This window comes from Opisthocomus hoazin, chromosome 6 (assembly GCF_030867145.1).
Source record: "Opisthocomus hoazin isolate bOpiHoa1 chromosome 6, bOpiHoa1.hap1, whole genome shotgun sequence".
NCBI classification, from domain to species: Eukaryota; Metazoa; Chordata; class Aves; order Opisthocomiformes; family Opisthocomidae; genus Opisthocomus; species Opisthocomus hoazin.
Window position 1 is genome coordinate 58,885,218 of NC_134419.1, and position 15,087 is coordinate 58,900,304.

Below are 15,087 nucleotides of genomic sequence, written 5' to 3' on the forward strand. Positions count from 1 at the left end.
CCTACAAATGAAAACACGTATTTGCTGTGACTACTTGTCACACCTTTAGAAGGGCCCCGGAATGGCATTAGCCACTGGGCTAGTTAAGTAGTTGACAGTAGCTTAAAACCCACTTTAGATAAAGGCTGAAATTAGGATATTCTAATACAACTCTTAGAAATACTCTATGTATTTTCCCAATGCAAGAGAAAAATTTGCAACTCTGATGTCCGCCTTGGTTTTTCATGAGAAAGACCTGGGGAAAATAAATGACAACTGGCACATCTGCAAATCCTTCTTTTCCTCTGTTTCCAGCTTTCTCAGTGCTCTTACATTTCTGAGTTCTTCACTTGAGTAAGTGTACCTCTTTCCCTTTCGCAATTTAAGGACTTGAAGCCTGGATCCTTCTGAAAATAAAATTTCAGTATCAGTCTGTGATGAAATGGAAAAACTGAGAAAGCTGATACTGGCAACATTTTCATATGTGAGGCAAATTTCTCTTTGAGCTCTACAGAAACCTTGCCTCAGCAAGGAGAAAATGATTAGGCTCTGTTCCTGTATTTTGTCCCTTCTCTTCAGTATGCTTCCACTCAAGAACACAGTTGCGTGTAACATGGCTGCATGCCGTGCTTCATATAGCTTCATAGCTTTCCTGAAGTTGCTATTCCTCTCAAGTATCTGTAGAATTTCTATATTTATATAACAGCAGAGGGAGCCAGGACTTCAAAGTTAGACCATAACCAAAAAGCAGACTTCATTGGCTAAGCTGAAGGGAGGGAAGGAAGGAGGAGGGGGAGAGAGAGCAGGAGAGGGAGAGAGACGCCATCCAAATTACCTACAGAAACAGTGAAGAGAGCTTCTCTTCTGGATTGCTAGCACACAGAAGACCTTATTTTGCTGCTACAACATTCCTTCGTTCTTCCAAGATAGAAATGTGTAGCAACAGCAGTGATTTTCTCATTCAGTAACAGGTAAGAATTTTCTAAATCATCTATTTCAGACTGGTAAAAGTTCAGATCTCTTTAATAAAGTTATTACTTTTGATTGGAAAAATTTATTCATCTTTCACTTGAGTGATTGAAAGCTGATGCCATCATTGCTAATTCTCTTTCTGCTCAAATCTTCCTCTTGTTTGGATAATCACCGACTTCTAATCAGAAAATGATAAGTAAGGATTCACCTGAAATTTAACCAAAGATCTGAGTCAAGATGTGTATATCAGAAACTTTCAAGGGTGAGTTACTAAGTAGTAGCTACACTAATATTGTTTAAAGAAACGAGTTTTACAAGTACATGAGAATATGAATTACAAACATTTCTTTGAATGATTCTTCATTCATTTAACTATTAGGGTAAGCAAGACATAATAAAAAGCATTCAATAGGAATTTAAATTCTAAAATCCTTCCATTGATATTGACAGCCACATGAAATTTAAATTCAAGAGAAGCCATGGATTGAAAGGCTTTGTGCATATTGGATTCCTAAAAGCAAAGAATCCTTGCCCTGTCCTTCAGGTCCCTGAAAATGTTGTAGATTTCTTTATGATTTTAGAACAATACAGAAACAAGTGCAGAAATATTAAGTGAACCTGATCCAAAGTCCACTATAATCAATGCACTCTGAATCCAGTCACAAGGCAAGGAAAAACAGTAATAAATACTTTGTTTTCTTTGTATGCTTTTAATGTCTTGTCCATCTCTGTCAAGAGAGAGACTTGTCTGCTCCTCTATACCAGCACAGCACCAAGCACAGAAGGACCTATTCTCAAATAGTTTTTTAATACCACCATAATAAACATTAATATAATTATTAATGGTAGTAATTTAGCAAGTAGGGTTATAAAAACAAGGGAGGCCTTTGCTATTTGCCATTCAGGTTTGATTAAGGCTGTGCAAACAATTGATTTTACGAGACAGTGCCTGAAGCAAAATATTAAACATATAGTTTTGAATGATTGCGGTTTTTTTGTGGGAAAGAAGGCATTTTCAGATGTAAAAAAAGTGGTTTTGGTATGAATGCAACACACTGTTTCATGGGAAACAAATTCCTAACCTTTTTTTAAGAAACCAAAGGGCTTGATCCTCTGCACAGGAGATGATGATACCAAACCTGGTGTTTAGCCCAGTGGAGCCCAATGATTATCTGGGTTCTCCCTCCTCCATCAGATTCAGAAAAAACATTTGAAGGGACATCTCTCAGCTCCATGAAATGTTCACAGAGTATGGGTGCACTGAACTAGCAATTTCCACCAAGCAGGTGACTACTTTTGACAAATGGATCAAGTCTGACTTGTCATGAAAGGCCCAACCCTTGTATCTATGGAGCAGAGCTTTGCAACCTTTCAGGGTGCAAGAGGGAGATGGCAACTTCTTTGGAGATTTTCGGGATTTGGGTGTGCTCTCTGCCACCTTGTGGTGTGACAGAAAGCCTTCCTGGTTACTAGTGGTCACAGAAAAACACTTCTTCTCTCCTGGTCCCTGAGACTTCTTCTTCCTTACCCAACCCATGCAGTTTCTGGCAGTACACAATGCGTCATTCTCCAGATGTCCAAGCTGGCTGTCTGCTAAGGTGTGTACTACAGTCATTTATGGATTCCCCACCTCCTTTGGTAAAGATCACCTTTGTGAAAATATAATTTTTTTCTCTTGGGTACAGGACAAGTCACAACGGCCTTTACTCTTAAGTGATCAGGAACTAACTACCATTCTCCAGTGTGCTGACCTGCTAGTCACAGCTTTCCTTTGTGAGCTGGCTCCATGTCTGTGGTATGGTAGTTATGATTTTAACCAGAAAATAAAAAACTTCTGTAAACTTCCCTGACTTCCACAGGATCAGAGAAAGTTAACTGATAATGTAAGTTCATACACCTCAAAAGATTTCCTTCTGAAAACATGTAGATGTGAGAGTGGGGAAAAATATTCACTTTCCTGGGAATTTATACCATCTCCCAATGTTATAGACTTATAACATATTAATATACACAGCTTGTGTTAGACCTTAATTATGCAGGGTTTAGAAATTTTTAACACATATAACTTTTTCAATGACCTAAGATAGTCATTCCCAATGTTTTTGCAACACAGAGTTAAACAAATATGAAGAGACCATCATTAAATTTCGTTGTACCTAATCCCTTATGTATTTAATGTTGCTGTGGGATATCTGCATACTTAGTGGTAGGTTTCCTCTTCTAGATAAGTGTTGCCTTTCTGGGAACCTGTAAAGACAGCCAACTGATTTTTAAACTTTCTGCAAGATGTAAGATTAGACAGGGCGAACCTATTTTACAGAGATAACGTCGCTGCCAGTGAAAAGGGGATACCACTGTCAGTCACCACCACCTCAGTTAACATCTGCAGTATGAATTTCAGAATTCTGTTAAACCTTTCCACTGCTCATTTGTTTCTAGTTTATGAGAGGCAAACAACAGCTGCTTCACTCCAGATAATTTACTCTTTAAATAGTACAATCACTTCATGTCTTTAGGAATTGCTTCTCTTTGGAAGACTTATGGACTGCAAGCAGCAAACATGACTTGACTGATTATGTTCTGAGCTAGACAAGCAATTGCTTCTGAATACCAGATAATGAAGCCAAACACTGCAAACATGTTTTTATTCAGCTGATATCTGATGTGCAAATGGATCCACACTTTCTGTCAGAACTACGTAGACTGTTTTCTGATTACAGGAAGGGGATGATCATTATTAGCTTTGTAAGAATGACCCACCCGTTTCCAGTTTGGTACATAGAGCACAGCATAAGAGATATGTAAAGCTATAGACCTAGGGGATCTAGGCCCTGAATTTTCCTAAGACATCCGGTTGGCAGGCAGTTTTAAGTCCTGCACAGTGCATCACAAGTTCCCTTGAGAAAATGGACAAGTGATGTCTCACCTCCCTCTCTCAGTCCCCTTATCCATGATAAGAGGGTGACAATTCCTTATTTACCGCTGGGCAGTGCCAGGAGGATGAATGCCCAGGAAGTGCTTGATAGTCACCTTGTGGGAGACACCATGGAATGCAAGATGTTAAAAGAAAGGGAGCTCCTAACCCAACAAAATGCATTGCAGAGCCTTCAGAGATGGTCTTTATCCCTACCTTGTTTGCCACCTGCAACAAATGCACAGCCATGCCTTGCCCTTGGCATTCCTCTTGGAAATGTGTCTCTTAAAGCTATGGGATCTGACTTCTGCTTTTCAGGTGGCTCCACTACTTTTATTTTTTTGCTTCAGTGTTATTAGTTCTCCACACTGATGTCTCACCATGTCCATTAGTGTCTGGGACCCTTGAGAGGGCTTACTCTGCAGGGCACAAATGTTTGTAATAACTCAACACATATTTTTCAAGCAACAAAAGAGAACCATGCATTTGTTGTCAAGGATACTGTAGCTAAGGACACTAGGCTGGGACTGTAGTAAAAAGCTCACGTGTTCATTTACAGCAGAGCCTGTTTGTCCTGTTCAAATGCCAAAACTGAGCTCCTTTAACTGGTACCACACAATATTGCAGGCTGCTGATCCCTTTGCCCTGATTCATATACAGTATCTCCACTGGCCAGCAATCATTTAAAGCTAAGGGGATGCTTGATGGTTTTTTATTCTATATCCATTATCATGCTGAAACAAACTCTTTCCTGCACCAGCCCTCCCCATATGTGACCATGCAATCATGGCCTCTTCTTTTAGTTCCAGAAAATAAATCAATCTATTCACTTGGGCTGAGTAACAACACAAAAGTGAGTGAAAAGAAAGAGTCATGCATACGTCCACAATTTGGATAATTTTCTTTGCGCTCTTTAATGAAGATTTAAACTACTGCAGAAAATGGGAGAATGGCAGAAGATAAGGTTACTTTTTTACTATTTTACTCTTGTGACTGTCTTGACTGTCTCAGACAATAGATACAGATAGATGACAGATTTAGATAGATACAGATAGACAAATCAAAATATCTAGTGGAGCAACAAAAGAATTGACTTTAATAATTTTTGGCAATCAAGCAGAACAATGATCCCCAAACACCTTTTTATTTACTGTACACTATGCTTTTGTTAGTTCCTGAAAAGTAACATCTCAAGAAGCATACAATGCAATTCTTAAGGAGAAAGACAAGGCAAACACCAAATTGTAGCACAGTGGACACTTTTTTGTGCAGTACTGGTTATCTTTATGCATGCAGTTTCTTGGCAGTAAATGCTGCTCAAACAAAGTGATAAGCTCAATATACGATTTTATTTCTGTGTTCGTATCTTGACCATTTGTTTTTCTGAAGCTCAGAAGTTTTTCACAATGCCACAAACTTGTTTGAGTGGCATTTTATTGCTGAGGAAAGGGTCATGAAATGGGTAAATAGTGTCATGCCCTGAGTATTTTTTCAGTTTTCACTTTACAAGCCTTTGTCCAGCATGCAACTGCCTCTGGCCTGAGAAGAACTCCCAGCAGAGTCAGATATTTTTTCTTTGATTCCTGAACATACAGGATTTGGACCCCAGAGCCAGGATTATAAAGCAGACTTTGCTACAACAGATGACAACAGCCTCCCAGGAGCCATCTGGTAGAGTCCAGGCAGTCCTATGGCTGAGATTTCCAAAAGTGTGCAGCACCAATTAACTCCATGGGTTCAGCTCCCTGAAACCCCATTGAAAATCCAGCTCAGGGCTTGCAGCAGTGGCTAAGAAGCAGACTCATCTGCCTGTGTAGAAACAGTATCCAGGAGATAGCACATGCTATTACAACACTTGAATTCTCTTGGTTAAAAAAACGCAAAACTATGCTGAGGGAGAATCAGTAAGAAGCTTCTCATAAGGAATTAAGAGATGTTGTTAAAACCACGCACTCTTCAAGCCAAAATGAGGAGACTGGACTATATGTCTGATAAGCCCTGTGACAGCCACACTGGCCATGCAAAGTGAGACATAGGGAGAGTGCCTCATAGACACTGGAGTTTATCCAGAATGGGGAGGCAGGGAATTTGGATTGCAGTTCCCATGACCTATCACAGCTGTGTAGAAGCTGAAAAATGTTGAAATTATTTTGAATTATTTTAGACTTTTTCAAAACTGTCCCATGTTATCCCTCCTGAGGATACAAACCTGCATTTTTGCATGGTGATTTTGTAAGCAAATGGAGGTTCTGGCTGGTATCACAAATGCATTTCACAGATTAACTCACGTAAGGGTTTTATTAGGTGCTTCATGCACCTAATATGCCTTACTTTTCACATTGATGCTTAGCTCAATTGAAGGTAAATGCAGGCCCACAGTGTGTCTTCTGCTCAGTTTTAGATCAAAACCTTGTAAAACCAGAATTGCACACAATTAAACACAGTCGTCATTCAATAGAATTGCACAGACTTCCATACCACAGTTTAGTAAAGGATTCCATTTAATGATCTAATAAACAATATAAAAGGGAGCTGCAGAATATACAAAGAATACCTGGTGTTTGCTTCCCTGTCTCACTGCCTTCCCTACCCTCTTGACTAATTCCTTGTAGCATAACTAAGCAATCTTTTCTCCTTTCCTTTGCAGGTATACCTAGATCTTCCACAGACAAACAGAACAGATAAAACCTTTTTAAGGCTCACTCCAAAAGACCCAGATTCTGTTTAACTGTCACCTTTTTGGATGAATATTTTGGGGTTCAGGATGAATAAGACAAGGGCTGTTAATGATGGTTTTCCTTTCCTGAGCAGTAAGAACTGGAGCTCAAACCGAAGCTTCCCTGTGCACATTTCTAATCAGTGCAGGAATGTCACTGACCTTACTGTCTTTCTGGCCACCTCTTACAGCTTGGAGACTGTCCTAGGCATTGTGGGAAACATCTGTCTGATTGCTGTCATTGCCAGGCAGAAAGAAAAAGCCAGTGTCACCAACATCCTAATTTCCAACTTGATAATTTCAGACTTGTTTATGTGTCTTGTCTGTCTGCCTTTCACCATTGTTTACACCATGATGGACTACTGGATATTTGGGGAAGTCATGTGCAAAATGACCTCTTTCACTCAGTGCACATCTGTGACAGTGTCAATTCTTTCCCTTGTCCTTATTGCTCTGGAAAGACACCAGCTCATCACAAACCCGACTGGCTGGAGGCCAAGTATCTCCCAAGCCTATCTAGGAATTGGAGTAATTTGGACTTTAGCATGTCTCATGTCCCTGCCGTTTTTGACCACATCCATCTTGTCTAATGATTTATATGAGCAGCTCTCGCACATCATGAATTTTTCCACTGACAAGGTCATATGCATCGACTCATGGCCTTCTGAACAACACAGACTTTTTTACACTACCACTTTACTGCTCTTGCAGTATTGTATCCCGCTTTTCTTCATTATACTTTGCTACTTGCGTATCTACTTACGTCTACAAAAGAGAAAGAACATGTTTGAGAAGAGTGAATACAACAACCGAGCAGCTCAGCTGAGAAGGATAAATATCTTGTTAGCATCCATGGTTGCTGCTTTTGCTGTTTGCTGGCTACCATTGCATGTTTTCAACACCATTGTGGACTGGAATTACAAAATCATTTCTCCTTGCCACCACAATCTGATCTTCTCATTGTGCCATCTTGTAGCTATGGCTTCTACCTGTGTCAACCCTGTTATCTATGGTTTCCTAAATAGCAACTTTAAAAAAGAAGTCAAGTCACTGATTCTGAGCTGCCAGCATAATTCAGTGAATGCATCAATAGAAGAATATGATCATTTGCCTTTATCCACCATGCAGACTGAAATCTCTAAGGGCTCACTGATGTTGAACTGCAGACACAATTCTATTTAGCTAGTAGAAAGCATTTGAGAGGGGTGTACTAACACCACACACCAATTATTACCTGTAGGTATAAAAAGCAACTGGTGATGCCATATGTGGGATGCGAACAGGAACCCATTACTGCCTGATTTTTGGAAGAACAGGCAAAGGACGATGATAAATGTAGACAGTAGCTAGTATGGTACACAAGCCATTCATGTCATTGAGATGGTACAGTCATTGAGGAGACTGGGCTGACGCATACATGGCTGCTCTAACAGATCAGTAACTAAGCTGTGGCTGCACATAGACCGACATGGGCTTCATCATCTAAGCTCACATGTCTACTATGACTGTGGTAGAAACCCAGACTTCCAGTTTCAGCACTGCAGGCTGTCAAAAATCACATTAGAGACGACTCTCAGTTTTTCAGTATTAGTAAGATCTTTATGCATGGCTGAAACACCAGTGAAACAGAGATATGTAAATATGGAAAATCTTGTGCTTTACCAACTCTCAAAGCCCATTAGGTAACAGTAATCTTTCAGCAGATCTAGTTCACTTCAAACAACTGGATATATGTATGAAACTACAGGCGTTGGAATAGTTATTGCCTCTGCGAGTAGATGACACACTACAATGACCCTGGTATGTAAAGAAGACAGCTACTTATTGAGGGATGGTGCCAAATGAAGATGTTACTCACTGGATTAAATTCTTAAAATACATGGAGATGATGCTGAGTACTATTTTTAAGCAAATGAGAAACATTTGTAGAAATGAGTCTGGTTGACTTTGCAATTCCTGCTGCTGTCAGTCACAAAGCTTTGCAGCGCTAAAACTACATGCCTGTTGGCATGGTACAAGGTGCCTGGATTACGGGAGTTGTTCCATATCTTAGTAGCAAGATGTCACTTCTATTTCAGCAGCTCCTTGGTACTTTAATTGCAATGTATCTCACTCAGAAGGTCAGAACGGGCATGAAAACATGATTGTAGAAACTGTGTCCTTTCAGAGTGGATACACTCCCAAAGAAATAAGCGTATGAGTGGCGGCTTTCACTTTCCCATTAAAATACAATCAGATGTCAGATACCAGCCCCACTCACTGGCATCAGCAACAGAGATGGAGCTGAAATTCCAGCTAATCAGTAGAAGGTCAATGAAAATATACAAGTGGAATCCAAGTCAGGTTGAAGCCAAGCTATGTGTAAATAAGTAGTATTTTCAATTGCGTTTCTAAAGTCAGGGTCGTGCGTTTTCACATCTGTGGTATTTTTAGTCTTTGTCCACAAAACCTACAAACCATAAACTAATTTTAACCTCTGGAGCCAGAGACATTGCTCAGTGACTACTGAGAAACCAAGAAGTAGGTATGCCCAAGAAGCCCATACTGAGGAACGGATTAAGAAAAAAAAGGCAGCAAGTGTAGAAAGGAGACCAACGAGGTCAATGCTAAAAGCATATGGAAGCATATTCTGTCCTGAGTTGTTAAACTGTCCTTAGCAGAAGGCTGGACTAGGTGACCACCTGAGGTAATTTCCAACCTGAATTATGCTACAATAAGCAGCTGTTACTCATTGATAGTCAATAGGTTTCCATTAAGTTGAAGCTATCCAATGTATGGTTATGCAGACAGCTAGAAATTCCTTAGCTTGGAGCTCTCTGATCAGACAAATTTGTAAATAGTTAGGTGAGGAAAAAAATCTTCCCATGCTGTAGTCTGTCAGGCAGTATGGATGTTGGATAGAATGTCTGAAGACAAGAGCAAAACCTTGTACTGTAAAGCAGCAAGTGCTGTCAACAAGTTGGAGATCATATCCTCAGCTAGCAGAAATGGGAGTTAATCCCTTGCCATGAGCTGGGTGCACAGAAATCAGTGGCGAAACATGAAGTTCAGACTTGAATTCTTGTGTACATAAGCCATTCTGATGCATCCAGCCTTCTAATTTTTGTCAGAACCTGTATATCAGTAAGAGAGCTCACATTTTGTATTTTCCTCAATTATCTGGAAAGGTGTTTTTGCTTCTTTCGGATGGACTTCTGCTTTCTTTCTTTGTTACTTGCCACAGTATGATGAGAAGTAGTTTTGCTTGATTTGTTTGTATGCAACATCATTTCTAGACTGGACAACGAGTCTGTTAGAAACACAGAACAAAAGGACTCTCATTTTATCTTATATGCATCTTGATATTTGCTACTGTAGCTGAAACCAGTGCTCATACAACCATGTGATGTGGAGTGGTGCAAAATACAGTAACTTCTCATCAGCTTGATTTATAACAAAATTGTGTTGCATTATTTGAGGGCTTAAGTACTGCTTAAACCTTGTAGTGTTTTTGTATTTAGGAGCAATTTCTTCCAATTAGCCTTGAGCAGTTCTGCCTGCTTCCCACACTTGTTATAGTTCCAACATTTAATTAAGATGTGTGTCAACCTGTTGTGAGAATAGTCCGCTAAACATGAACATAGAAGATTATCTGATTTATCGTCTTACGTGTACAACTTTCCAAGCATCAGTGTCTTAAATGGAAACACAATTAACTTTAGAATTTGTACTTCCATGAACGTGTCTTTGTCACTATTTCTCAGTGAAAACCTTTCGATAGAGTACTTACGGTGTGTGAGAGACCTGCCACTAGAGCTATGCATTCGCATTGTGCAATCAGGTCCACACTCTTCCTGCAAAGGGTAGAAATATCAGCGGGGTCTGACTCTTTGTTTAACTGTAATTCATGTGGCCATTTGTATCTATGATCACAAGTAAATATGTAAAGCAAGCAGATCAATTTTACAGTAACCCAGACAGACACAAACAGATGTATCTTCCTCTAGTGATTAAGGAAAGTGTCAAGTTTGGAGTCAAGTACTGTTTATTGCCAGCAGACTTCGGACTGGATAAACTAGAAGATTTAAACAGTAAAAGCCACCAAACAGCACCCGTATATCTAACTGCAAAAATGCAGATCCTCGTAACTTGCAACCAGCTGCTGCCTATTCATCTACTTACATACCATCCTTAGGTACATGTTTTTCAACCTCTAAAATTCCCTAGGCAACTAAATAAACTTGAGTAAACACAGGAAAAAAAAAAAAAAAAGAAATCTAAGTTCCAAAGGACTAAATATCTGGGCCTTGTGTAAGCCCTGTCTTTATTTACTCACTAGGCATCCTGCTGGCACAAATAGCAGTAACAGGAAAGGTGACTTTTTCACAGCTTCTTCATTCTGTGTGGACATCAAGGCTTACACAGCTGTGCACAAATGCAGTAGAGGATATTGTACTGCTAGTTTTTAAGAACTGCGTTAGCAGCTGTTCCCTGTGAAGGCAAGGGCACAAGGCTGGACGCAATTATGCCTTCATGGTTGAAAGAGACATTTTATTTGTCACTTTGAGGCTTAAATGCAACGAAGGGGGACTATGTCTCTTTGGTCACAGCAGAGGGTAACAGAACAGAAATAGCTTACATATATTACATCTTATCCATTTGTAAATAACAAATAAGGTTCATACCTAAGAAAGATCAAGCATTTTTGTTTTCATTGTATACAGTGATGCTTTTGAGTATGCTCTTTACAAAGTTCTGCTGCTGAATTACAAAAGAAATGTTGGGGAAGTACACAGGATTTGTGCAGATTATGAGTTTGTATAATTCTAAGATCTTACACTGCTTTTTTTTTTAAAAAAAAGCTTTTTGTAATCCTGCCTTTTGTGACATGTTGTAAGAAGACAGTAAAGTTTTCAGAGCAAGAAAACAACTTATTGCTGCCATATAAGTGGCACGCTATGGGGAGTCTAATAATAACAAATAAAACAATATAGTCTGTGTTACTTCAGTTCTCTGTACCTACTTCTATAAAATGACATAATATTATTCATAGTATAAAGTACGTAACACTTCTTTATCAGCTAGTCTTTATCAAGAGAAAACAAGTTATACTGTATGATAAGAGCCATTGATATGTGAAGGATTAATATCTTGATGCATTATTCCTAAGGACAGAAAACAATGCAGCACAGTCAAATGAGGAGAAGAGGACAGGATAAGTATCAAAAATTCAACGTGGGACATGGGAATATTCCAGTGCTAGGACTCATCTCATCTTCACAGACTTCCCAGATTGCACAGGAAACTGTCCTGAACCATGGTCAGAACCCCAACCAGAAAGTAACCGAGACTGCTGAGACGAAAACCGATGTGGGACATTTGTCAGAATTTTATTGAACCTCAGAAATGTTTTGACTGGGTTAAAAGAATTGGTAAACTTCTGTGACTGGGGTTACCTGCCTCAATAGAAAGTAAACCAAGGTAACAGAGATGACCATATGTTGTGCTATAACCAGATTATGTTTATTACATTTACACACACAAGGAAGGAGTGCAATAACAGTACCTGCTACCTGCTCGGCATGATGTTGTATGGCATAAATGTAGTGTCATCATCATCAACAATTGGTAATAATGTTGTGACAGTGGTCAGAGTCTGCATGGTAGGTTTGCTATTTGCAAATGCAGTGCACACACACCTATGAAGCGAGACAGAGCTTATTGTAAATTAAGACATCACATCTCAAGGACCTCTTCAGACATTCTTTTACTTTGACCTGCATGTCTTCTCACAAGGTCATCTGATGTTTCATTACAGGCCATTGTCTTCAAATTTATAATTCATTAAATACTGGCCTGATTTTCAGGCCAATATTAATTTCAACGGGCATTGTTGTTGCTTAGCACCATGGGTAATCGGGGTTTATGTTTTATGAGCATCAACATCCACATAGCTTTTACAACCTTCCCTCACTTTCTCAGTTTGCTTAGCAAATGGCATTTCGTTGAACTCAGGAAGTCATAAGGAGAATAAGTCTGAGATTTATAGTTTTGTATAATGTCTTTTCCTGCCAGACAATGTTCATTAGGCCTTAGTCAGAACTGTCTTGCTGTCCTTCCAATAAAGGAAGTATTAGTAAACACAAAGCTCAGTAGCAGCACATAGATTATATGATGGGAATCTGGGATTAAACTGAATTCCAGAGATTTTTTAGGACATAAATTGATGAGACCCTATCACACATTTATTAAAAATGTGAAGTTAAATAGTGCTATAGTATTCATCCTTGTTCAGTAACAACTATAACACAGATTACCATCCATAATGCTAAAAAAATGTTGTCATGGTACACAATATATAACATTGCACATTTTTTCTATCTACTGGCAAAATATGATGGGTTATGATAGACATGGTGATGTAGTAATGTATATAAGTATTTTTTATAGAATATTATAAAAGCAAATACAGCATCAAGATGCAACCTCTGGCAGCAGAAAGATAGGCTTGTCAATCAAAAGCTATGATGACATCCAGAATATGACACTTGCACTTTAACTCTTAAAAACAGGGCAAAGTTTTGTCCTTCAAGTCCCAGGCAAAAATTTCTGTCCTTTGAATATCATAATTTCAATTTGTTAATTACTGTGTCCCTTATCCAGACTATAGGAATACAAAACCTCCTTGTTGGCAGCTAGTGGGCAAATACTACTTCTTCATTCATAAGTATTTGTCTTGATTTCATTTTATTACAGGGTGACTGCATGTAGAATGTAATTATCCCATATGATGCCTGTAGTAAGGTAATGAGCATTGATTCATTGACTTGATAGGCTGACTAAATGACTAGAAGTAATTAGATGTATCAAGTATTTCTTTTACTTCAAGACAGATTATAGAAAAGATCCTGATGTTCTAAAGACCAACATAACCACTTTCTGAAACACACTGCATTCACAGCAGAGAAATGCTGGAAAGTTCTGGTCTCCTCAGCATGTATGATAAAGTCACAGGAATTACTACAGTCAAGCAGAGAGGTTTTTTTAAGGTAATGTCGAATACAGACTGCTTCAGGAGAATAATGTGCATATACCCCCTGGGCCTGTGTTTTGGGAAGGCTCACAGGATTCAAAGACAAGAGAAGTTGGCTGGCACATTGGTGAAGATTTTTAAAGCTGATAAAATCATCTAATAACACCAGTTCCACTTAAAATTCAGTGTGTACCTAACTCTGTTCATCAGAAATACAGCTATGCTGTCGCAAATTGTAGCGTCCTTTCATAATAACCCACATTTCCACAAGCCACCACAGAAGTCTCACATCGCACATGACACAGAGTGCTCAGGTGTGTGCAACCTCACACCAACCAAGCTGATCTTCACTTGTAGACTAAAAAGTCTGCTATTAAACCTACAAACTGGTAGTATAGTTCCTCTCCCACAGAAATAGTCAATGAAACATGGCTCTTAATAGGATAAATATATTCCCCATGCACTGCAAGGGAAAGCTTCATGGCAGTGTGGTTGCATTCCGTGTCTGGCTGAGTTGCTGACAGACAGCCAAGCAGACAAGTCCTAAACAAGCAGTATCTTACTATTTGCAGGAAGGAAGCAGGGAATTATTTGGCTGAAACAAAAGGAAGTGTTCTACCTGTACTCAGAGCAACAGGCAATATATTTGCAAAGAAAACCCGGATTCAGCACACTCTCAGTTCTTTGCACTGCAAATTGAATATATTATGTTCCATATTTGCACAGGTGAAGTTTAAGTGAGGACAATATGAGGCTTTACGCTTCAATACGTTTTCACTGATCCATTTTCTACAAACCACAATCAGTTAGAACAACAATACGCAAAAACATTCCACGATTAAAATATATATACAAGGTGTATGGTAAGCCCATATTTCTCAGGATCTGGGCCATGGAACAAGTGTACACTACATGTTTTAAAAATAATTCATTAAGAAAATCCACTTTTTTATTTTGACAATTTCCAAGTAACCGCTTACAAGGATGAAAAACAGTCCCTCATTCTGCAAACAGGTTGAATGCAGTAAAAAATGTGTTTACTTGAAATTATGTCAGGAACAGAAGTAGCTTGGCTGTAGACTTCCTATTATGCAGTACTTCCCAGGTTAACATGTTAGCTTCACTAGAAAGGACATATAGAAACTGTTCAGTAATGATAAACACTGTGTGCACACATGAACCCACTATTGTGACGGGACTGTAGGTAAATGGTGTGATTTGGTGCAGTACAGAAGAGCTAATAGTTTCTCTTCAGTATAATAAGGAGGAATGTGCCTTTATTTCAACCAGCTTAACTCAGTATCACTTTTTACAAATAGGATTCACATGAAAGAGATAGCAGAAGGCATCTGTGTGTACAGAGAGAGTATTTGAGCATAAGGAACAGATTTAAGACATTAACCTTAATCCTCTTGTATCTGGGGAACTATGTAAAATCTTTATTAATTATTTTAGACCTGGAAACAAATCAATTGATGCTGTTGTTATGATTCA

At 39.0% G+C, this 15,087-nt stretch overlaps 1 protein-coding gene across 2 annotated transcripts; it reads left to right on the forward strand.

The window, feature by feature from the left end:
- Window positions 1-830: 830 nt before the first annotated feature.
- Window positions 831-12,264, forward strand: NPY4R2 (neuropeptide Y receptor Y4-2). Of its 2 annotated transcripts, XR_012764273.1 has the most exons (3): window positions 831-950; window positions 6,513-8,381; window positions 11,731-12,264. XR_012764273.1 is itself a non-coding variant. In XM_075423333.1 (2 exons), exon 2 carries the CDS (start codon window positions 6,609-6,611, stop codon window positions 7,761-7,763), a length of 1,155 nt encoding a protein of 384 aa, XP_075279448.1. In that variant the 5' UTR covers window positions 831-950; window positions 6,513-6,608; the 3' UTR covers window positions 7,764-11,721. The 2 variants fall into 2 exon arrangements, 1 of the variants encoding a protein (XP_075279448.1); XM_075423333.1 differs by lacking the exon at window positions 11,731-12,264 and having other exon boundaries at window positions 6,513-11,721.
- The last annotated feature ends 2,823 nt before the right edge of the window (window positions 12,265-15,087 follow it).